Genomic DNA, 24,325 nt, shown 5'->3' with positions numbered 1-24,325 from the left:
TAATGACCCCTAGAAGTGAAGCCGACCCATGGGCTACAGCCAGGCCCTCCTTCATCCAGAAGCTGGCCAGTGAAAGGAACAATTCTGCCTTAGGGAGGGGACTTACCTGGCCTCTCTGCCCAGAGATTGTCAAGTTGGAACTGGACACTAAGGACCTGGTGTCCTGCCCCTCCACAGCATCCTTGGCATCTGTTTCCTGCTGAGGAAGCATTGACTTCCTCGGGCATGCCCAGCTGGCCCTCCTGAACCTAGTTCCTGTATGTATTGCTGTCTAGTCTTGATGACTCTGAACAAGGGAGAAGGGGCAGAGACGTTCGTTTATGAGTTTCTATTATTTACTTGTTTGATAAAATACCATGACCAAAGCAACTTATAGCTATAAGAGTTCCTATGAACCAATGATTCCAGAGGGTGAAGTCTGAGATGCCGGAGTGGAGGCATCGTGTTCAGGGCAGGAAGCTGAGGGCTCACATCTTGAACCAGGACCCCAGAAACAAAGCACTCTGGGAATGGCCCTGAGGCTTTGAAACACTCTTCCCCCTGCCAGGCCTCACCCCCCTAATAGCACCACCATCTCAGGACCACGTATTCAAACATCTGAGACTATAGGGACATTTTCTTTCAAACCACCACGGCAGTCGGATCCTAAGGATCAAACCCCCAGTGACAGAATTCAAAGGAGACAACAGAAATCTGCATGAAGAAGAAATGCATGCAGCTGCTGTCTGGTGGTCTGAAGCCCAGCCCAGGGGCAGAACAGACCAGCAGGTCAGAGCAGAGGCCAGCAGGCCCCTCCCACAGATCTCTGCGGCTCATTCCCCTCTCTATTTCTCTGGCCTGCACCTGTGCCTCTTTTCATCCCCCGCAAGCAAAAGAAACCCTTGGCTTCCTCCCACCTCCGAAGCTAGGTGGGAACAGGCTGTGGTTTTCAGCGTTCTGTAGTGACTTTGACCCTCATTAAAACAAACATTCCATGGGCTAAGCTGGGCACACAGAACCCGGTGCCATTGCAGGACTCCCTGTATGTCGTGTTCTGATCCGTGCTCACCTTTCTATCTTCCACTGTGCCCTAGGTTGCTCCAGTTAAACCCTCTCGGCCAAAAAGGCACCTCTCTCCTGCTGGCACCATTGAAAGTGTCAACCTGGACGCCATCCCCCTGGCGATTGCTCGTCTGGACAACAGTGCTGCCAAGCACAAGCTCTCTGTGAAGCCAAAAAACCAGAGGGTGTCACGGAAGCACAGGTGGCTTTCCCAGGTGTGTAGCATCCATCTTAGCCGGTGAGGCAGGTGCCTTTGCTTGCCGGGCACTAATCGTACGCCGTGGGCTGTGCTTGGGGAGAGCCATACTAACTATATGTCTCCCCCTGTTGAAACTCAAGTGTCCAGCAGTAAGAAGCCTGCATACCCTCCAGGGCTCGAGGCTGGGGCACCTCAGGGTGTTGCCGTTAGAGGGGCGCAGAAAAGCAGGCTGTCTCAGCTTAACCGAGGTTTTCTAGGGTGGGCTTCTAAGTCACAAGCTTCAGGGGTCAGTAATGACATCCAAATCTCCCTTTGCTCGTCTCCCTCATGCTGACAGGCTACTGCTTTCCCTGTTGTTAATTCCTACTAAGAAAAAATAATTTTGGAGATAGAAAATGAAGGGGATAGAGGGCAAAATGAAAAATATTTTTTGCTCCATCCCCTCAAGTGCTTTTCTTTTGTATGACCAGTGCCTGAATTCACCTGGGAAGGAGCACATTTTAACCCCCCACTGTGAATGTCCTATATATACTGTTTGATCTGTGGTTAATGTACATATATACATACTTGTGATAAAGTTTAATTCCTAAACTAGTATGGTAAAAAAAAGATTTACAACAATAATCACTTAGAACAATCATAACGACATGTTATTCAGTTGCCCTTAGAGAAGAGAAACGGTGGGGCAAGACCTTGGATAGCAGGGATTTAGTTGCTGCTCTCACTGGTAACAAATGTCTGAGAAAAGGAACTGAGGGGAGGCTTTATTTTCCCCGACAGTTTGATTATAGTGGCACATGTCCCTGAAATCAAGGCGGCAGCTGTGTGAGGCAGCAGTCACTGCATATTCAGGAAGCAGAGAGAAACATTAGTGCCCAGCTCCCTTTCTCCTCTCTCTCCATCCTATGTCTACCCTAGACCTCAGCCCTTGGAATCGCTCCCCCCCACCAACACCACCATATTCAGACCGGGCCTTCAACTTCGGGCCCTTCTGGAAACACCCAGAGGTGTCTCCATGGTGATGCTAAGTCCAGTCAGGTTGACAGTGAGAGCTGACCATTGTGGGCAGCTGCAGGCACCTCTGTCTGTATTTGGGAACACGTGTCCTCCTGCGATTAAGAGATCTGAGCTGTGGCAGGGACGAGTTGGGGCTCTGTGGGAAAGGCTAACTGCTTCACTTTCCTGTGCCAGGATCGTCAGAATGAGCCAGGCAGCTCTGAGAGGCAGTTTTCCCTGGACCAGAACGGGCAGCCGGGAGAAGACAAGCACATTTGGCATGAAGAGGAACCAGAACCTCTGGATTCCCGCGAAGACAAAAGACTCCAGGAAGAGTATTGGCGGGAACTTGAAGCCAAGTGCAAGCGACAAAAAGCCGAGGCAGCTGAGAAGAGGCGCCTGGAAGAGGAGAGGCGGCAGGCACTGGAGAGGAGGCTTTGGGAGGAGAGTCTCAGAGAGGAGCTGCTGGAAGAGGAGGAAGGCAAGGAGGAGGAGCTGCAGCTAGAGGCAGGGAAGGCACCTCCAGGGGAAAAGCAGCAGTCTGGTCTGGAGGAGTGGGGAGGTGCAGAGTTGGGGGAAGCTGATGACCCCGCGAGCCTGGAGGCTGAAAAGCGTAGGCATGAGCAGGAAGATGCTGAGAGGCATGAGGAGGCACTGAGGCAGTGTGAGGCCGAGAGACAGGAAGAGGAGCTGAGGCAGCGGGATGCCCAGAGGCAGGAAGAGGAACTGAGACAGCTCGAGGTCCAGAGGCAGGAGGAGAAACTGAGACAACTCGAGGCCCAGAGGCAGGAGGAGGAACTGAGGCAGCTAGAGGCCCAGAGGCAGGAAGAGGAACTGAGACAGCTCGAGGTCCAGAGGCAGGAGGAGAAACTGAGACAACTCGAGGCCCAGAGGCAGGAGGAGGAACTGAGGCAGCTTGAGGCCCAGAGACAGGAAGAACTGAGGCAGCTCGAGGCCCAGAGGCAGGAGGAGAAAATGAAGCAGCTGGAGGCCGAGAGGCAGTATGCTCAGGAGGAGGAGGAGGCCAGGAGGATGCTGCAGGACCTCAGGCAGGAAGAAGAAGAGGAGGCCAAGTGCACAGAAGAGCTGAAAGGATGGGAAATGGAGGCGCAGGGCATGGACGAAAGCCCGCGGAGTCCAGGAGAGAGCCAGCCTCGGCTAGCGGAGTACACTAATCAGCAAAGCCCATTGCAGCGGGACCTTGAGAAGCCAGAGAAACAAGAAAACCTCGAATCTGTGGGACAGAAAGAGATGGCCCAGGAGCAGAAGGAAGAGGCTAAGATGACCAGCGAGCCAGATGGGCAGAGGGAAGACTTGGGCACGGGGTGCAGTGATGTAGACGTGGAAGGGAGAGAAGCCACTCAGATAGATGTCCCCCTGCCACGAGAGGTGCAGATGGGCAGAACGCCGGCCTCAGAAGACAAGAACGAAGCTGTCGCTGCAGATAAGGACCGAAATGTGGAGGAGCTCCGGTGGCAAGAGGTGGAAGAGCGGCAGACCATGCCCCGACCCTACACATTCCAGGTGTCCTCCGGGAGTGGGCAGATTCTCTTCCCCAAAGTCAACCTGAGCCCAGTGACACCCGCCAAGGACGCAAGCCTGGCTCCGGTGGCCCAGGAACCACCTGTGCCCAGTGGCGCCACCCCACACGCCCTGCCCTCGGCGCTCAGCATCCCACACACGGCCATTCTGGTCACTGGAGCGCAGCTCTGCGGCCCAGCCGTCAACCTGAGCCAGATCAAGGACACGGCGTGCAAGTCCCTGCTAGGCCTGTCAGAAGAAAAGCGGCAGGTGGATATCCCCACAGTGGAACCCAGGGCCACCAGCAGCAAGGCCAGGCCTCCCCCGGAGTCGCCGAGCAATGCCACTGCGCTAGCCGAGTGGGCGTCCATTCGATCCAGGATCCTGAAGAACGCAGACGGTGACCAGCGTGGTGACAGAGAGCCGGCCAAAGCCGGGGACGAGCCCGCTCCCCAAGCGCGGTGCGATTCCCGAGGGAACATGCGCAGGACGCAGCCAGTCAAGTTCTCCATCATGCCGGCCTGGCAGAAATTCTCGGACGGAGGCACAGACACCTCCAAACAGAGCCTGGACGGTGGTGAAAGCATGAGGAAAAAACCCGGGCCAGCAGCAGGTGAAGAAACAACGCCTCAGCCTCTGCCTGCGGCTCCGGAGCCTCGGAAGTGCCTGGAGAAGCAAGAGGTGCGCCAGGAGCCACCAGACACCACTGACGGATGCAAATTTGCCAAAGACCTTCCATCTTTCCTCGTTCCAGGCCTGCCTTCTCCGCAGAAATCTGCTTCCCGCACAGGGTCCACGACCACTTTGGACAGTGAGACCACGAGTGATGTGGGAAAGCCAGACCTTGTGATCTCAGGAGGTGAGGAAAAGGCCTCGCCCTTCGGAATAAAGCTGAGAAGGACCAACTACTCCTTGCGCTTCCAGTGTGACCAGCAAGCCGAACAGAAGAAGAAAAAGAGGCACAGCAGCATAGGAGACACTGTGGATGGTGGCACTCCCGCAACCGGGAGCGACCCTGGAGACAAAGAGCCTGAAGCTGTGACCCTCAAGCCTGGCACATCCCATCCCCAGGAGAAAAAGCCAGCCCTAGCCCCTCGAAGGGACTCCGCCGAAATCCCTTCTAGCAGTCACTCTGTTGCTGTAGCTCAGCCAGGGCTGCCACAAGGTAGCCAGACCCCAGCTCCAGGGCAGGACAAGGCAGCAAGCAAAATGCCACCAATGCAGAAGCCGGCCCTGGCTCCCAAGCCTACCAGCCAGACGCCACCTTCATCCCCGTTCTCCAAACTCAGCAGACCTCACTTAATAGAGCTACTTGCTAGGCGTGCTGGGAAGGTGGATTCCGAGCTGACTGGGGCCTGCAGGGAGAGCCAGGAGAGCAGTGATAACCAGCCACCCTCACCACCACTGCCAGAGGAGCTGAAGGGACAGAAGAGGGTGGAGGAAGAGGTGCCAGAAAAGAAACTTGCTTCCCCGCCTCCATCAGCCAGCCAGCAAGAGAGACCTTCCTTGACTCCTGAGACAGGCAGAAAAGGTACGTGGCTGCAGATTGCATGCTCAGCTTCATTCAATGGAGAGGGAATTGAGAGGGAGCCCGGGTCACTGGCTCTGGGAACACCTTAGAAACAAGTTCGCCTGAATCAGTCCCTTTCCATGTTATGCATCCTTTGAACTGAAATGTAGCCCCAGCTAACACAGATAGAATTAACCTTTTTTTTTTTTTTTTTTTTTTTGGTGTTTTGAGACAAGTTTTCTCTGTAGTTTTGGAGGCTGTCCTGGAACTAGCTTTTGTAGACGAGACTGGCCTCGAACTCACAGAAATCCTCCTGCCTCTGCCAAGTGCTGGGATTGAAGGCGTGTACCACCACCACGCAGTTATCATTAACCATTTTGAGCAAGTCTGTAGAGGTGATCAGAAGGAGAGTTTTCTAGACCAGAGAGACTGCCTTCCTTCCGGGTGGCAGATGCAGAATGGAGGGAGAGAGTCAGGGCATCAGCCTTGGAACTATGGGGCTTTGCTGTGGTATGTAAAATCCCGTAGTGGTGTCTTAATCCCAGCGTTTAGGAGACAGAGGCAGGTGGATTGAGGTCAGCCTGGTCTACAGCCTGAGTTTCAGAACAGCCAGGGCTACACAGAGGAACCCCGTCTTGAAAAAAAAAGGAAGGAAGGAAGGAAGAAAGAGAAAGAAAGAAAAAAAAAGGTCAGAACCGTTGGCTCTGACTGCCTTTTCATACTAAACGTTTGGGGTGGCTAGACAGCTGAATTGGCTTTTATGCTTCACAAGAATGTTCAACGAATCTTTCTAGAGATAAAGTTGGGACCGTGGCCAGGAAGCTTCTCTTTGTAAGTGTTTAGATTTGGAGTGGGTTTTGCTTCCTTGAGAGATGTTGACTCGGTTGTTTGTCTTCCTTTATGGACGCCCCTAGGTACTGCTGTTGAGTGCAACATGTCAGAAACCGTAGATGAACATGGTTGTGTCTTTCGGCAACGTCAGAATGGGTCAAATAACAACCAGTTCACAAGCCGTATCCATTTTATTGTTCGCTGCTTGCCAAGTAGTCTCTCTTTTCCTTGGCCATTGGCAAACCAAGTTCTCTTATTCCAATCTTAATTTACTAATATCAAATCCCACACCACACACTACACCTCAAACATAAATACACACACACACATGAACCCGGTGTGCCTGCATGGTGTTAAGCCTCAACCAGGTTCGAGGAGTCTAAAGATGCCTTATTGGAGCAGGGAGGTGATACAGCTAATAGCATCACTGAGTAATCAGAGAGTAAAACAACAGCTACCCCAGTAAGAGGGGCTGGGAAGATGACTCAGCGGATAAAAGCACTTGCTCTCACAGAGAACCATGGTTTGGTTCCCAGAATGGCACCTCACGCCTCTCTGTAACTCCACTTTGAGGGGATCCAGCACCCTCTTCTGGCCTTCACGCGCACCAGGCACACATGCGGTACACTTGCATGTAATGCAGGCCAAACATAAAATAGAAAATAAAGTCTTGTATACACAGAGAGAGGGAGAGAGGAGAGAAACTGCTGTACAGAGCCATGTTGCCAGGGAAACAGAGTTTCATTGTTAAACCAGGCCTTAGACCTTAGGGTTGAGTCCAGCTGCAGAAACAGCTGGAGGTGAGGACCATAGAAAGGGTTTGGTGTCTTTATGGGGTACAGGTGAGCGGGCTGCATCCTTCTTCCATGTAGTGTGCTCTGTCAATCCTCAGGCTTAGTTTTTCTCAAATGATTTTAATATGCTCGTGTGTCCATAGGTTCCCAGGCAAATCCTGTTGCCTTAGGATTTCTATTGCTTTGATGACACACCATGATCAGAAAGCAAGCTGGGGAGGAAAGGGTTAATTTGGAAGACCGGACAGAACTCAAACAGGGCAGGATCCTGGAGGCCTTGGAGTGTTAGCTCCCACTCCTTCAGCCAATAGCTGCTGAGATACCAGCCCACTGGGGCGTGGCCTCTCTCCCTTTAAAAAAAGTGGCCACTTCCCTCTGCTAGCGCTCTGGCTTCCGGCTCCGCTTCCTGCGGGTAGGCTCCATTCCTGATTGCATAGAGGGCTGTTGTCTGGGACGGTGATCTGTAAGTTTTTCCCCCTTAAAATAAATAACCTCCCTAATAATCTAATTCCAAACTGGTGTGGGATTGTGACTTACGCCTTCAATGGAGGGGTACTCCTTATGGCTTGCTCAGTCTGCTTTCTTATAGAACCCAGGACCACCAGCCCAGGGATGAGACCACCCACAATGGAGTGGGCCTCCCCCATCAATCACTAATTAAGAAATGCCTTGCAGTTGAATCTTGCAGAGGTTCCCTCCTTTCAGATAACTCGAATTTGTGCGTGAAACTAACATAAGACTAGCCAGCACAACTATGGTTTGTTACCAGGTGGTTCTTTTTCCTTTTAGGAATAAGCCTATCAGTCTTCCCCTTGGATAGCGCTAGACAAGGAACTTCTGAGTGCATGAGATGCAGAGCCGTCCTGTGTCTGCCTCTGTCCTCAAAATGGAGCCCAATACTGCTTGTGAAATGGAGTCACCTGGGGCGAGGCACAGATTGAGAGCCACTGTCTACTCAATAGTGCAGTAACGTGGAGCAAGGCGTAGCCTGATCTCAACAAGTCCTTTTCATCTTCATTCTTCCACTTTAGAGGTTTGGTGGTGGCGTCTTCTGTTCAGCCATGCATCCATAAGGATGGGCTCCAGCAGCCCCCAGATCATTTCCTTTAGTTCTGACAAAGTGGGCTCTCTCCAGTTGACTCCAGTGCCTTTCTCTTTAGGACCTTTCCTCTTCCCCCCATTTCAGGAAACCATCTCTAAACTTAAAGTGCTTAATATACTTAGTATACAGATTAAATCTCTTGATAAGAATCATGCCCTTGGGCTGGAGAGATGGTTCAGTGGTTAAAAGCATTGCCTGCTCTTCCAAAGGTCCTGAGTTCAATTCCCAGCAACCACATGGGGTATCTGTAATGGGGTATGGTGCCCTCTTCTGGCCTGCAGGCATACACATAGACAGAATATTGTATACATAATAAATAAATAAATAAATATTAAAAAAAAAGAAGAATCATTCCCTTAGCCAGGCATCATGACGTACACCTTTACACACAGCACTCAGGGATCTCTGAGTTCCAGGACAGCCAGGTCTACAAAGAGAAACTGTCACTGAGGGGTGGGGGAGGAAGAATCTTATCCTTAATTTTCTTATTTACAATGGTGCCAACAGCACGCAGACTAACAGTGCAGCCTCTTCTGGTTTTGCTATGATAACTTCTGGGGCCATTCGTTTTTAACATCTCATAGCTGTGGCCAAAGGAACAACTCTGTTTTCTAAATGGCCCAGAGAATATATCCAGGGCGCTTCTCCTCTTTACCCTTGTTTTCCATTTTGGTGAATTACTGGAAGATGGTGGTTCAGCCCAAAAGACAAGTCCTCTCTAAATGACCTGTTTATGTCACGTGTTTTCCTAGGCGGGCACAACTCCTTGAGAGTAGCCTGTAGATCCTTTCCTGCAGTGCCGGCTATTTGGTGGGTGAGCTCATGTTTTCATCCTGGCTTTAGCTTTTGCCGTATTGGCAGTCCCTCTCAGCCTCATCTCTCCCCCATGAAGAAGAGCCCATTTGTCTTAGATCTCTTTTGCTATCCTGTTTTTAAATTGTCTACCTTTTGAACTATGGCTGAGTCTATCCTAGTCAACAGCTGCAACTCGGCTGCTACCAGCAGCAGCTAGGCTGCAAGAGCCTCAGCCTGAGGAAACTCGTTCCCTCAGGTGCTGACTCTTTCAAAACTACTAAGAGGACTTATCTAAATCTCTCGCCTGCTAGAGAATTCAAGATTCAAAGGCTGAGGTAGAATCCTGCTTCCCAGAGAAGCTGAATAGCAAGCAGCTTACTTAGCTTACCCCCTAGCATCTCCCAAGAAGCCCTTGTGATTTTTCTCCCCCCACCCTTATAAGCCCTTCTCCTCCTGGCTCCACCCCACAATTTCTGGTCAGCTAGTTGCTGATGCAGTCTCTGGCCTGCAGGTGAATTTTATTTAATCGAACACATCTTTGCATCATTAAACAAATGTTCCAGAGCATAAACAAAAGTAACACACCTCATAATAATATTCTATAACACTCTTTGATTTTGGTAACTTTCTCTCTAAAACTATTACCGCCCCAGTTTCTTCCCTGGTAGTCAGATTTTGGCTTGTCAGACTTCAGATTAAATAGGCTTGGCATGGTGGCACATGCCTTTGATCCCAGTACTTGGGAACCAGACGCAGATAGATCTCTGAGTTAGAGACTAGCTTGATCTCCATAGCCAGTCCCAGGCCAGCTGGAGCTGGTTCATTGATTAAGATCTCATACCACTGTTACAAGAACCAGAGTTTGGTCACCAGCACCCACATTGGGCAGTTCGCAACTACTTATAATTCTGTCCAAGAGGATCCAATGCCTCTGACCTCTGTGGGCGTTGTGAATATTACAGCTCTGATCTGCAATGGTATCCTGACTTAAGGGGAAGCCAGTCTATTCTTAGAGCCACCATAGGACAGCTCTGGACGGGTAGAAGTGCAATAGGAAAGCTCTGAAGGCTGGGGCCGCAATAGGAAAGCTCTGAAGGCTGGGGCCGCAATAGGAAAGCTCTGAAGGCTGGGGCCGCAACAGGAAAGCTCTGAAGGCTGGGGCCGCAATAGGAAAGCTCTGAAGGCTGGGGCCGCAATAGGAAAGCTCAGCCCTGGAGGGAGAGGTATCCTGGCTTGTCGGGAAGTCAGGCGATATCTGAAGCTGGGGTGCGGTGGAACGTCCTAGCCCTAGCTGAGCTATCTGCTGCCACCCAAGATGTTACTTCTTTTGCTACACTCTGCTAAAGGGGACGCCCCTGCAGAAATGTAGCAATCTCCCCTGCTCCAAGAAAAGCTCTTACTTTTTTCTGCTCAGTCTTGCTCAGCAGTGATGGTCTTCTGTTCTGCTCAGTCCTCCTCAGCCCCCCACTAAGGGAACATTTCAGTGAGATTCTTCTTTTCTGTTCGGCTCAGACTTGCTTAGTCCTTCTAAAAGAACTTCTCAGCAAGGTTTTTCTGCTCGGTCCCATAAGGGACATCTCAGCAAGGTTCTTCTATTGTGCATCTGCAAATGAAGATCTTCACCCAAGACTTTTTTAAGAGATTTGTTTGGGAAGGAGGAGTCCAGGCGAGTGGCTGCCTCTGCCACAATGGGGAAAGACAGCACCAACAGAACTGGCAGGGGTGGGGGCACTTAGATAGGGCTTCTTAGAGGTGGAGTTTTCCCAGCGAGATTTTTCTGTTCAAGGATTGATTAGTTTTCCTGCGCGGGGATTGGTTAGTTTAGTTGGTCAGGGGCAGAGTTGGCTCTGGTTTCAGAGCCAAATTGTGTTTCTTTCACTGGCCTTTTAAAAAGATTTTTGCTCTTGTTTTGGGGCTGGAGCATATTTTTTTCACTGGCTTTGGTTCTAGGTCCAAAGTGTGTTTCTTTGGCTCTGATTTCAGAGTCAGGGTGTTTTTTTCTTTGGTTCTGGGTTCAGGGCTAAAGTATTTTTTTCACTGGCTCAGGTCTCAGATCCAGGGTGTGTGTGTGTGTGTGTGTTTTCCACTAGCTCTGGTTTCAGAGCCAGGGTTGGGTTTCTTTGGCTGGCCCCTTTTCCCTTTTCAGGCGTATACATGCGTAATCTTTAAAAGTGACAAATTAAAAATTTCATAATTTCTTCACCCCTATGAAATGTCTTACACATTCTCTAGGACATTCAACCAACTTTGAAGACCGCTGGCTAACAAAGGAGCCTGCCTTCCAGAGGCTATGTAAGGGCAGTAGGATATCCAAAAGAAAGTCTAGTCTTCAGCTACCATCTGAGTTTTCCCATGTCCTGGTGGTGGCTGTTTGATGGTCCTGTACCATGCGGGTCCATAGTAGGTGGCCCTGTACTGTAGAAAATGTGACGATGTAGCAATGATTATTTTGTCACAAGCTTTGGGAAAATCCTTGGCTGAGGCTCAAATAGGAATCCAATTTTAATGTCCTGTTTATGGTCCTGGGAGCCAGACCTAATAAGCCTTTACACTTAGTCATTTAGAGTACATGGGTAGTCTATCAGTCTATAAAATATAACCCATAACCGCAGGCTACTCTACGCAAACTGCAGTTATCAGGAAATAGACTTCCTTCCTTTTTCCTCTTAAAAACAATTTGTCTTTTTAGTTTCTGTTTGTGTTTAGGTAATAGATGGCAAGACACAAACACTGTGGAGTCTGAATTCCCCTCAGCAGCTACCTCAAGTATACAGCACCGCTGTTTTTTTGTTCTTCAAACACTGGGGTGCCATATAAAACATTTTTTGAGAAGAACCTTTCTGTTGCTAAAAAAGCCCACAAAAGCAATGAACCCATACTACCTGGGTCTCCCATAAACTTGGATTTTTTTTAAAATATTTATTTATTTATTCATTATGTATACAATATTCTGTCTGTATGCCTGAAGGCCAGAAGAGGGCGCCAGACCTCTTTACAGATGGTTGTGAGCCACCATGTGGTTGCTGGGAATTGAACTCAGGACCTTTGGAAGAGCAGGCAATGCTCTTAACCACTGAGCCATCTCTCCAGCCCCATAAACTTGGATTTTTATCACATTGGCAATTTTATTTTTTTATAAAGTAGTTCCACTTTAGGGAAGAAAAATGCCCATTTTCCTGTTAGTCAGAGATGTCACCTTCCCAGCCAATGGGATCCCTTGGGCATCAGCATAGACGTCATACACCTATCAGGAATTATGCCACAGTTTTATGGGAAGAGACGCTAAGCCAAGTGCTAATCGCAGCAAACGTCATCTTCTTTCCTCCGTAGAGAAGCCCATGCTCCAGAGCAGGCACTCTGTAGATGGCTCCAAATTAACAGAGAAAGGTGAAGCTGCTCAGCCGCTGTGGATAACATTGGCACTGCAAAAGCAAAAGGGGTTTCGTGAGCAGCAGGCGACTCGAGAGGAGAGGAAGCAAGCCCGGGAGGCCAAGCAAGCAGAGAAGCTCTGTAAAGAAACTGTGAGTAGTAGCCCTCCCTCTCCATTCTCAGTGCTGCCGTCCCAAGCCGAGCTTAGCTCTTCTCCAAGTCACGCGAGGTCATTTTTAAGATGCCACCCAGAGGTGCTGTTTATAGAGGGCAGGGAAGTAGAGAAATTGACTGCCTTTAAATCAGGGAAGCATTTTTTAAGCAGCAAATTTTAAATTTAACTTGGTTTTACTATGCGAGCCTTATTCGGCAGGATCTAAGACGGATGTATTCACAGCAGCTCCCATACTGTGCTTACAGGAGTGTCCCTGCCCACTGATCTGAAGTTTCACTTTCCATGGTTTGACTTGTGGTCAATCATGATCTAGAAATATTAAGTGGAAAATTCCAGAAATTCATAGGTTTAAATTGCCCATTTTGTATGATGAAATCCCTTGTTCTATTCCCGGAGACAAGAGATACTTGTTGCAGGGAGCTGCTTGTTCATCCTGGCCGCCCGAAACCAAAATAATCACACAGAAACTGTATTAATTAAATCACTGCTTGGCCCATTAGTTCTGGCTTATTTGCTAACTCTTACATATTAATTTAACCCATTTCTATTAATCTGTGTATTGCCACGTGGTGGTGGCTTACCAGCTAAAGTTCCAACCTGCATCTGTCTCTGGTGGCTCCATGTTCTCTGACTACACCCTTCTTTCTCCCAGCATTCAGTCCAGTCCTCCCTGCCTAAGTTCTGCCCTATCAACAGGCCAAGGCAGTTTCTTTATTCATTGGTGGTAATCACAGCACACAGAGGGGACTCCCACATCAGACACTCTTTGTCCAGTGTTTGGTATGTAAAATGAATTTAAAAATTAAAAAAAAGAATGTTCCCATGGTGTGATTGTGATGATACTGGAGATGAGCAGATGCCAAGGAGCTGTGAAGGCCTTCCTGAGGCAAAAGCGCTTGGCTTAATAAGAACAATCAGACTGAAGTGACTGAAATCTAAGGGAAGGAAACAGAACAATCAGCGTTTAGTTCTGCCCCTGGCTTAGACTGATCCATCTTGGAGAAGGGAAACTACTCTAAGTAGGAGATAGGGAAGTGAGTTTGTTCAGTGGGCAGAGTGTACCTGGAGCCTTCTTCTATGACCTAACTCTCTGATCATCTTGATGGGGCTCGTCCTGGAAAGTAACTTCCCATCCTTGGTACAAAGCACTGGGCCCTCACTGGAGGCCTACCCTGAACACACCGCTCACAGGTGCAGCCCAGTCCCTTCGTGGCGGGGCTGAGAGGTCGTGCCCTGAAAACATACATGCTTTCTCTGTGCTAATGCAGGTCAGTGTCAGCCCGCAGCCTGGAAGCAGAGCCGGTTCCCTGCACAAGTCCGCCACTCCGTCAGAAGAGAAGAAGCCTGAAACTGCAGTGTCCAGGCTCCAGCGCCGAGAACAGCTGAAGAAGGCCAACACTCTTCCCACATCCGTGACAGGTAGAGCGCCGGTACACCCTGGTTTGCCTGAGAGCAGCTTTATTCCCTGTCATGGAGTGACTTGGCATAGCATCTTAGACATCACAGAGCACAGGCTCTCAAGACCCAGTTGTAAACACTGATGCTGATGCAGACAGCAGGAATTCCCCAGCTCTCAGAGGGAGACAGTAAAATGCCTGTGCAGCCATCTCCTTAGAGTTTGTAGCCTTCGCTACCTTCCATGGTGTAAATACGTAAGCTGTGGCTGATCTGACACCAACTGGCTTGCCCTGGTCTCTGAACATTCAATAGGGCAACGTGAGTCATCACCAGTACCTCATTGCCTACCATCCACTTTCATTATTTATCATCTGCCTGTCTGCCTGCCTTCCTGTCTGTTACAGCAAGGAAGGGCATCTACCAGGACATTAAAGAAAGAGATGAGTATAATAGGCTGGGGAAGGCGAGGTGTAAAGTTTAGGCAGAACTGACATAGAGCGAAGAATTCATCGCCACCACACTAGAAAACTAGTCTTCCTACATGTAAACACAGGGGAGATAGTGCAAACCGTAACCATATCTAAGCCCCAGCCTCTCCCATTTCCACTGAGGCATCTGTACTGGCCTGTCCTTAGGGGCTTGACAGAATAGTCCTAGCTGCAGCTAAGAGCACCTCACTACTTTTCCCTTAAAAGGTGGGCCTTGCCCACCTCTCCCCCTCTCTCTTCCTCCCTCCCTCCCTCTCTTTTTCTCTTCTGCCACTCATCCCCAGGGACTGATCTCTGCCCCCTTCACTGTCCAGACAGGCCGGTATTGGACGAAGGGGCCCAGTGCTCTGTTAGTTGGAGAAGTGAGACTGTCGTCTGTAGACTAGGGTCCCAGCATGCCTCAGACCTCTGGTGGGCTGGAGGAAGCACCAGGAGGCCCGCCGAATCTCATGGCTTCAGTGTTATAATTTATTTTAAAAAATGGCGCTAAGGAATCATGCCATATAACAGGACTCACATGGGAGGTCTACCAGAAGAGGAGAGAGAAGGGGCAGAGACCAGACCCTGGGGACAAGAATGGGGAAAGAGAGAGAGAGAGGTAGAGAGAACAGATGGGAATGTAGTGAATGTGCACAGGGGTTGCTCTTAGTGGCTGTAACTGAGGACGTACCCTGTCAGGACCCCAAGGGCGGCCAGTACAGATGCCTGAATACTAACACTCAGGCCTTGGCGACCTCTTTCCTGAGGTCTGGAGATGTGGACGTATTAAAAAAGGTTACACTACCTAGTGGTAAAGTAGGAGTGTTCATATACCAGAACTACCTTAGACCACTGATCTCTGGGACCTCTAAGTATTCTTTCGTTTGCTCTTACAATGAGGGTTCTAAATGTTAGACTAAGACTGAGATTTTTTTTTCATGAAAAGTGGAAGGTGCAAGGCCCAAGAGGTCATTCTTTTCTCTGTCCAGTTGGAAGGACAAAAGGATTATCGCACTTTATAATAATGCTAGCTTAATAGAGCTAGGAGCTGCTCTGTGGAGGGGGCAGCCTGCTATTGACTTCACCAACTTGCCAGGCCCCATGGCCCACACTTGTAATCTCAGCACTTGGGAGGCTGGGGCAGGAAGACCAGGAGTTCAGGACCATAGAAGTTCCAAGGCACGCACTATCATGCCTGGCTTGACTTTCATACCACTAAATAAGTCAAAATTTTGTTCTGGAGAACCTTTGAAATGTTTGCTAAAGGGTACAACATTTCAGAGAAGTTCAGTGGTACTTGCCTTTAATCCCAGCACTCAGGAGGCAGAGGCAGACATAGATGGATCTCTGAGGCCAGCCTGGTCTACAGAGTAAGATCCAGGACTGCCAGGACTCTTACACTAAGAAACCCTGTCTCAAAAAATAAGTAAATAAATAAACAAGTAAATAAATAGGAAAAAAAAGGAAATCTGTTGTATAACACAGTTACTAGAGCTAACAGCCTACTGGATTCTTAAAGTCCTAAGAGCAGATTTTAAATGTTCTTAGTAATTCTGTGAACAACAGCTAGCTAGATTTTGGTGTTCTGAGGTGTGTGCGTGCATGCATGCATCATTTCATGTATAGTAAGTACATATAATTCTATTGACTAAAATGTTTGTTTTTATGTGGTTCTTATTTCTCTCTTCCTTCAAACAACGCAGTGGAGATCTCAGACTCTGCGCCCCCAGCACCGCTGGTAAAGGAGGTCACCAAGAGGTTCTCCACCCCAGACGCTGCCCCCGTGTCTACAGAACCTGCCTGGCTGGCTTTGGCCAAGAGAAAAGCAAAGGCCTGGAGCGACTGCCCACAAATCATTAAGTAAACGGTGACTCTTTCCCATGTCTGTGGCCAGTTGCTGGCTCTTCTCTTGCCCTTTTTATTTATTTATTTTTTTATATGCGGTAAAGAAACCAAGTTAGGGAAAAGAAGCATGTTTTATAGGCTCTAAAATAATGTTTAGAAACTGCACTGGTGGTGTTCATTGTAAAGAGTATATTTGCACAACCCTGGGTCCTGGTGCCTTGAGCTCCCCTAGTTCTCAAGAGACAGTTTTGGCTGAGGGACCACATGAAGCAAAATCTGCAAAGGAGAACTCAGGAGAGCCTGCCATGCCCATCTGTGCCCATCGAAATCTGCACAGGAGAGCTCAGGAGAGCCTGCCATGCCCATCTATGGTCCCCACATATACATGCACACCCACGCACCATTTCAGATTATATCCTTTTGCCAATCTATTACTCTATTTTTTATTTTGATTCTCTACTCTTCTACCCCAAACATTTACCCTATGTGTTTGCATATGGAACAGGTTCACATGTACATAAAACATGGTATCACTCTCCCGGATGCAGTGACTGGGAGAATAAGGAAAAGCTGGCCCCCAGCTCTGTGCCTATGTCTGGTTTTCATGACTTTTTTTCCCACCCTAAAACCACAACGTAGCAAACCATTCATACTGACTGATCCATGGTGTACCCTGTTATAGCAGTGCCCTCTTTAAAGACCAAGGACTGTCTGGCCTCACTGGCTCCAAAGGAACAAACTCTGGGTCAGAGCTGTCGCTGAGAAGACTCCTCATGTAGCACAGTGGTTCTCCAGCAGCCCGGGCGGCACTCCCAGATAGATCCTGGGAGCACAGGGCCTAGGATATAGATTTTAGAAGAAACCCTTCAGATGAATTCTGATGACATCCAAAAGTTAAGAACCTGGTGTAATCTAGCTTTTCACGTTATGAAGAGAAGGCTTGTCCACCAAAAGATGCAAACGTGAGACAAGAAAATAAAACCGTCACCCAAACCAGCCATTTATGTACGATAGTTTAGGTTGTTGGCATTACATGCCTCTGAAATTTCCCCTTGGCCTTAAGGGAAAATGAACAAGCCAAGATGTGTAACCTATTTGTTCTAAGGACTTCTTGTAGAGAATTTTTTGTTCCTCTCTTGTACTTGAATAATTCAGAGTCGAATGTTCCAAAGCATTTACAATGTAGAGCATTCACCTTGATACCTTTAAAAGAAGCATCTCAGAGTTTTACGTGGCCTTGTTATCATACACATGTGCACACAAGGGACTTGGCAGTGTCAAAGCCACATGTATTTGTTTATTTCTCTAGATTTGCTTTACATGACACTAGACATACCAGCAAATGCCTACATACTGCTGGCAATTACTTTGTATTTCCCGGTGTTGGCATCGTTTCCTTTTCTAGGTGTAGGATCTTAGCCCAGTGCAGGGGATTCCCTCCTTTTGGTCCCCCGCACTAACATATTTTATAGCATACATCACTCCTTTTCCTCTGTGCTTACTCAATATGCAATGTGCTGTCATTCTGTCTGCTCCACAGGATGACAGGGATGCTGTTTACCATATAGAAACCATTTTCTCTCTAGAAACAGTGGCTCAGCTTCATGAAGCAGCTGGCATGTGTGGTCAAGAAGCTGTACTATAGCAAGTTGGACTTAGTATTATATTTACTGGACCTTCCGACTGTTAAGAATCAATGTAACTTTTTTGTTGTTACTGCTATTGTAAGCAACTAATATTCCACTGCACGTTTCCCACACTGGTATTCATTTCTAAATCTTATGTGTAGACAATTGTTAGTTCAATGATTTCCTCACTGATAGAACACCCAAAGCCCTAGAGTTATAGAATGGGAATCTTCCCACACAAAGCTCTAGACTTACAGTGCCAGAGTGATTCTTCCAAACTGGCTTCTTCCTCCATCCTCTCGGCTTTGGCCAGTACCACAGTCATGGCAGCGAACAGGACCAGAAATAAGATGGCTAAAGAAGAATAGGGCTGGGCATGGTGGCGCATGCCTTTTACCCAGCATTTGGGAGGCAGACACAGGTGGATCTCTGTGTGTTCAAGGCCAGCCTGGTCTACATGATGAGTTCCAGGCCAGCCAAGGCTATACAGTGGAGACCCCGTCTTAAAACAAATTAAAGAAAGACTAGTAGATGCGTTCATACTGACTCGATACCATGAGCCCACACACAGTACAAGATATAGTGTAGTTAAAAATGCCCCACGGATATCTTTAAAGAAGAATCTACCGAGGAACAGGCGGTCGTCATTCTTGCTGAAAAAGCACATGCTCAACATTACATTTCCAAGTCACCCAACCCTGCACTGAGTACCAAGGAAGTGTTATTCTGCTTCAGTTGTGTTGCGCTTGTCTGAGCAGCAAACTATGGAAAGTTCTGTGAAAACAAAAGTTCAAGACTTTTTTTTTTAATGAATGACTGCTATATTAAATATACAAGCTTTTTAGATTTAAACATACTTCTGACAAGGTTATATAGGTGATTAACCTCTGTTCATAGACTTACATATGGAAGTAGAGTTTTTGTTTACTTTAAAGATGTTTCAAGTGCAATTGTTTCTTATAAAACATGATTGATTACCATGAAATTCTCACTTTAGCTGATCATCTACAAATGTATAGTATGTATCCACCGTCTCTTCTCGTGATTTTAGTTTGCTTATTTTAAAGCAGCAACATTAGCTACAAGTGTCTTGCAATATTTTTACCAACAATAAAATTAAAGTAGATACTTAATAAAAATTCCTTAGTGTGATTTTAATATTATTTTGAGATTTTGGTTGTATACAGTTTGAATGTAAAAAAAAATGTCCACTATTTAAGGGAAAAGACCTTTCAATAAAATACTGACAAGACCTTTAGCACTGATGAATGTCCTTATTAAGCTGAAGCTGTGACTTACCCCGATGGCCATCTACGGGCAATCTCTTATTTACAGAACTTTGGAAGAACAAGAAAAGGTTCAAGTTTTTAATGCTACTGTGTTTATCCTACCTCCCACCCCACCCCAAATACCCAGTGGACGAATATATATATGAACAAGCCCAGATGTTTACCTCAAGTCCGGTAGGAAGTGAGTGGTCTCAGTCTCGGATAAAATGATCTTGCAGTCTCTTTACTCCAGGTCACAGCCCAGCAGCATCATCCTCAGCTGAGGGCCGGCTACCACAGGCTACACCTTGGACTCTGAGCATTTGACCTGCAAAGACAACTTGGTGAAAACGGTGAGGTTGGCTTGGGTTGCACTGCAGGACTGATGAAGGCCTAAAGTCACTGTATTAAGTCAAAACTGTGTGTGTGTGCGTGTGTGTGTAATATGGGCACTTTTGCCTGCTTAAAAATACTAAATAAGGACCTAGAGATATAGTCCAATGGTGGAGTGCTCACCTCACATGAACAAAGCCCTGGGTTCAAGCCCGAGCAGTACACAATACACGTACATGACTCCCCCGCCTCCCCAGCTTTGAAATAATGAACCTAAGTTGTTAAATAGAGCCTACCTTTAAAAACCTTTAGCTCAGTCTACAGAGATGGTTCTGGTTAAGAGTTCTTGCCTCATACAGAGGACCCGGGCTCAGTTCCTAGCATCTACATGGTGGCTCATTCCAGCTCCAGAGGCTCCCACATATTCTTCTGGTCTCTGGAGGGAATGCATACACATGGTACACTTAGATACATTCAGGCAAAAACACCAAAGATAAAAATCTTTTTCAGTATAAAGTCAATGGTATAGTCTGTTTATAACTCAAAACATATTCCGATCCTTTCTTTTCCACAGAGATTTTTAAACCCCAGAAACCCACAAAACAACCTTAATATGTTAGGGTTCTCTAAAGAAACATAACTGATCAGATATATTTAGCTAGGTGGAGAGAGAAATGAAAGGCTATAGATATACTTATTGTGAAACCTAGAGCCTAACAGGATTGCTCCAGAGAAACAAGCAACTGATGGTTACAAAGGCAGAGATTCAAGAACTGGTTCATGAGGTTATGGAGACTGAGAAGTGCCACCACGTGGCGTTCGCACACTACAGACCTGCAGAACCCAGGGTATAGTTCAACTCAGATAAAGGCCAGAGGCCACGAGACCAGGGAGCTGATGATGTAACCCGCAGGCCTGAGAAGCAGGGAATACAATTGCTGCTGCAGCATTTCCTTCCCAGACCAGGAGCTCTGATGTCCAAAGGCATGAATATACGGTGAGCCTTGCTCGAGAAGACAATTTTCCGTCCTCTGCTGCCTTCTATGCAGACACTCACTGTTGGCTTGACTTCAAACGCTAGCCAGTTTACAAACGAGCTCAATCCACAGCAAGAACTATGTTTTACTAGCTGTCTCTGTTCACTTGTCCATGGCTGAATACCACAGACTGACTATAATAAATACACGTTTATTTAGCTCTCAGTTCTGAAATCTGAGGAGGTCAAGGACTGGTGGCCACATCTAGTTATGTGTCCCTTACTAATAGAGACCTTCTGCAGGGTCCCAACCAAGGTGATGCTGGACATCACATGGCAAAGCAGAGCACACAGGCCTTGGTCTCTCCTTACAAAGTTCCAGTCCCTCAGGGTCAGCAGCATCCCCCAACACATGCACACACACATACACATCCTCATATAATCTTAACCATCTCACAAAGGTGCTGCCCCCAAAGTACCATAGTAAGGTTATGTTTCCACCTTCTTAATTACACACAGTGAGGTATTTTGGTGATTTTCAAACCAGCATCTTTTTGACCAATTAAAAGATGTTTCTAAAACATACAATTCACCACCTGTCATAGTTAGCGTTACTGTGATGAGACGCCATGACCAAAAGCAAGTGAGGCTTACAGTTCCATACCATAGTCCATCACTGAAGGAAGTCAGGAACTCAAACAGGGCAGGAACCTGCAGGCAGGAGCTGATACAGAGGACATGGAGGCGTGATGCTTACTGGCTTGCTCTTCATGACTTGATAACCTGCTAAAGAAGCCAGAAACAGTCCAGGGTGGCACCACTCACAATGGGCTGGGCTCTCCCCCATCAATCATTAATTAAGAAAATCCTGTAGAGGCTCACCTACAGCTCAGTCTTATGGAGGCATTTTTTTTTTTCAGTTGAGGTTCCCACCTCTCAAATGACTAGCTTGTGTCACGTGGATATGAAACTATCCAGCACACCATCACATTTGTAGTACTTAATTAAAAGTACTACAAAATACAGCAGGATTTTGTGGGCTGGAGAGATGGCTCAGTGGTTAGGAGCATTGGCTGCTCTTCCAGAAGTTCTAAGTTCAATTCTCAGCAACCACATGGTGGCTCATAACCATCTATAATGGGATCGGATGCCCTCTTCTGGTATATAGGTGTACATGCAGATAGAGCATTATATACATAAAATAAATCTTAAAAGTTTATTTAAAAAACTATAACAGGTGTTTTATCAACCCCCCCTAGAAGCTCCTGCTCCTTCTATAAGAAATAAACATGGTTGATCTCTACTGAAGTACAGCAGACAAATTCCTTACCCAAAATAGAATCTTTAATATAAAACCATCCACATAGCTTTACAATATTTCCAACCATCTCACACACACATATATACTTACAAGGACTATACTTGATTATCACTACACAATAAATCCAGACAGTAAACGTAATTATTTCTGCACCCAATGATAAGCATGGAATCCCAGACCACAGGAGAAGAGAAAACTTCCCCAGGGAGTGTGTGCACACTTCGCAGCTTGCCACTCTGAGACTCCAGGATCCACAGCTTCCCGTCGGTGGATGCGGCCGCCAGCAGGGATTCGCTGCTGCAGCTCTGGCTACTGAAAGCAAAGGGGGTTGCATACACCCTCGCGGTAGTCTCAAATTTCCACTGCAGGTGACCTTCCATGCTACAGCAGTACAGAAAGCAATCATGGGAACCAAAAAATATTTCTTGTTCTGATGCTGGGATACACGGGGATGAGAAGACTGGTCCTCCCGCAGAGAAGCGCCACACCTTCAAAGAAGAGGAGGAACGATCAGTCTTTTATCCAGGGCAGTACTTTCTTAAGCCTGCAGGGTTTCTTCATACAGACAGAAAAGGTGAGAGGGAGACAACTGGGGAGCTCCAGAGACAAAAATAATGCCGGTTTCTGGAAAGTAGCTTCATTCTCCCACTGGACTGCTCCGGTGGTAAAAACAAAGACAAGTTACGTTACAATGCTGTTACAAGTAATTCTGAGCTGCTTGAGAATTACTACTGGTGTGTTCACAGACACTGTGTTTACAGAAAAAAACTGTATTATGTCTTCAAAGTACGTTATTAACAATCTTGGACAGGGTGTGGAACTTGGCCTTTGTTCCAAAACCAGCTCTAGAACAAAGAGAAAGGGAGAAAAAAGTCTAACTCAAGTTTTCCAAACCAAGTGAGATGGAAGGGGAATGAAGGAGTTTAAGTGCAAATAGTTAGAGCTTTAAACAAAAATCTGGGCATTGCCAGGTGGTACACGCCTTCAATCCCAGCACTCAAGAAGCCTGAGCCAGGGGCTGGAGAGAGAGTTCAGTGGTTAAGAGCACTACCTGTTCTTCTAGAGGACCCAGGTTCAAATCCCAGCGCCCATATGACAGCTCACAACTGTCTGTAACTCCTGTTCCAGGGATCCACCACCCTCATACAGGCATATGTGCAGGGAAAATACCAATGTACATAAAGTACAAATTAATAAATTATAAAAATAAAAAAAAAAGAGGCTGAGGTAGGCAGATCACAGTTCTAGGCCAGTCTGGCCTACACAATGAGTTCCAGGATAGCAAGGGAGTCCCTATATCAAAAGAAATTATTAAAAAGAATAATAATATATACATATATATATATACTATGTATATATGTATGTGTGTATATATGTGTCTGTATGTGAGCAAGGGCTGGGAATGTAGCTCAATAACAGAGCGGTCGCTGATTACAGCAAGTCCCTGGGTCCAGTCACCAGGGCTAGGGGTGGGGTTACGCACAGAGCTGGAACACCTGCTCTCACCTGCTCTCCTGCATGAGTGAAGCAGAGCAAGCTCCCGTCCACACAGCCGACGCAAACGTACCGCTGGCAGCACCGTGGGGAAGAGAAGAGAGGCTGTCCACAGCAGTGCTTCCAAACGACGCTCCCAGCAGCCTGTTGTAACAGAAGCAACAGCACTGAAGACGATTTACTAACCAAGCACCTTTACCATTTTAAAGCTACATTTGCTGATTTATTTATTTATTGTGTGTGTGCACATGTATGTGTGCACACGCACATGCCACAGGGCACATGTGGAGAATGCAGGACAGCTTGTAGGACTTGCTTCTCTCCTTCCAGCATGTGGGAAGGAGCCTGAACTCCTGCTGTCAGGCTTGGCGGTACGTGCCTTACCTGTGGAGCCACTTTACAGCAAACTACACATCTTCTAGGCTGGAACCAAGCAGCAACAGTGACACAGTGGCGCTGTCGATGACGCTGGCACGCTCACACAGACACACACATGCACACAGACACACACACGCACGCACGCGCACAAAGAGTCAGAAAATCAGTGCTGCTTCTCAGAGCCAGGACAAAAAGTCAGCCCTGAACATAAAACAAAGCCACACACTTTAAGACAGGGTTTCTCTGTATAACAGCCCGACTGTCCTGAAACTCACACTATAGACCAGACTGGCCTCAAACTCAGAGATCTGCCTGCTTCTGCCTCCCAGCTGCTAGGATTAATGGTATATGCCACCACTGCCTAGCTAAAATCTATCTTTAGAAAGGAAAAACAGCCAGGCAGTGGTGGCGCACACCTTTAATCCCAGCACTCAAGAGGCAGAGGCAAGCCTGGTCTACAAGAGCTAGTACCAGGACAGGCTCCAAAGCTACAGAGAGAAACCCTGTCTCAAAAATGAAAAAAAAAAAAAAAACATAAAAAAAGGAAAAACAATTTTAAGATTAGAAAAAAAAATGAACAAGACCTCTCTCCTTACACTAGACAAGAAGTTTTTTTTTGTTGCTGTTTTTGTTTTGCTCAGTTTTTTTTTTTTAGAAAGGGTCTCACCACGTAGCCCAGGCTGAAACACTATGTAGACCAGGCTAGCATGGAACTCTCAGTGATTCACCTGTCTTTGCCCCCACATGCTGGGATTAAAGGTGTTCACCACTGTAAGGGGCAGACAAGAAGTCCTTAAAATGACTGAGAAAATCCTGTCTAACAAGGTCACAAACAGTCTGGAGAGGGCCAGTGACGAAGTCCACAGGTTGTTCTTGCAGGTGAC

The 24,325-nt window shown here is 47.4% G+C and overlaps 2 protein-coding genes across 12 annotated transcripts in view; one reads left to right on the top strand and one right to left on the bottom strand.

The window, feature by feature from the left end:
* Nucleotides 1-18,923, top strand: part of Cracd (capping protein inhibiting regulator of actin dynamics) — a 213,696-nt gene extending 194,773 nt beyond the window's left edge. For all 3 annotated transcript variants that reach the window (XM_075942928.1, XM_075942925.1, XM_075942927.1), the window contains 5 exons: nt 1,074-1,256; nt 2,432-5,288; nt 12,120-12,310; nt 13,602-13,752; nt 15,902-18,923. In XM_075942928.1, the coding sequence (XP_075799043.1) occupies nt 1,074-1,256; nt 2,432-5,288; nt 12,120-12,310; nt 13,602-13,752; nt 15,902-16,062 (3,543 nt within the window). In that variant the 3' untranslated portion in view covers nt 16,063-18,923. The remainder of the gene's footprint in view (nt 1-1,073; nt 1,257-2,431; nt 5,289-12,119; nt 12,311-13,601; nt 13,753-15,901) is intronic.
* The window catches only part of Aasdh (aminoadipate-semialdehyde dehydrogenase), a 28,672-nt gene continuing 23,193 nt past the window's right edge, over nt 18,847-24,325 (bottom strand). For 4 of the 9 annotated variants that reach the window (XM_075942929.1, XM_075942930.1, XM_075942931.1 and 1 more), the window contains 2 exons: nt 23,076-23,207; nt 21,571-22,057 (listed from right to left, as the gene is read on the bottom strand). In XM_075942929.1, coding sequence (XP_075799044.1) covers nt 21,665-22,057; nt 23,076-23,207 — 525 coding nt within the window. In that variant the 3' untranslated portion in view covers nt 21,571-21,664. Of the gene's footprint in view, nt 19,268-19,568; nt 19,709-20,902; nt 21,035-21,570; nt 22,058-23,075; nt 23,208-24,325 lie in introns of those variants that run through there. The other 5 variants (XR_012907232.1, XR_012907234.1, XR_012907231.1 and 2 more) reach the window with 4 other exon arrangements.

This window comes from Microtus pennsylvanicus, chromosome 12 (genome assembly GCF_037038515.1).
Source record: "Microtus pennsylvanicus isolate mMicPen1 chromosome 12, mMicPen1.hap1, whole genome shotgun sequence".
NCBI lineage: Eukaryota > Metazoa > Chordata > Mammalia > Rodentia > Cricetidae > Microtus > Microtus pennsylvanicus.
This window is presented reverse-complemented; position numbering and strand designations above follow the sequence as displayed.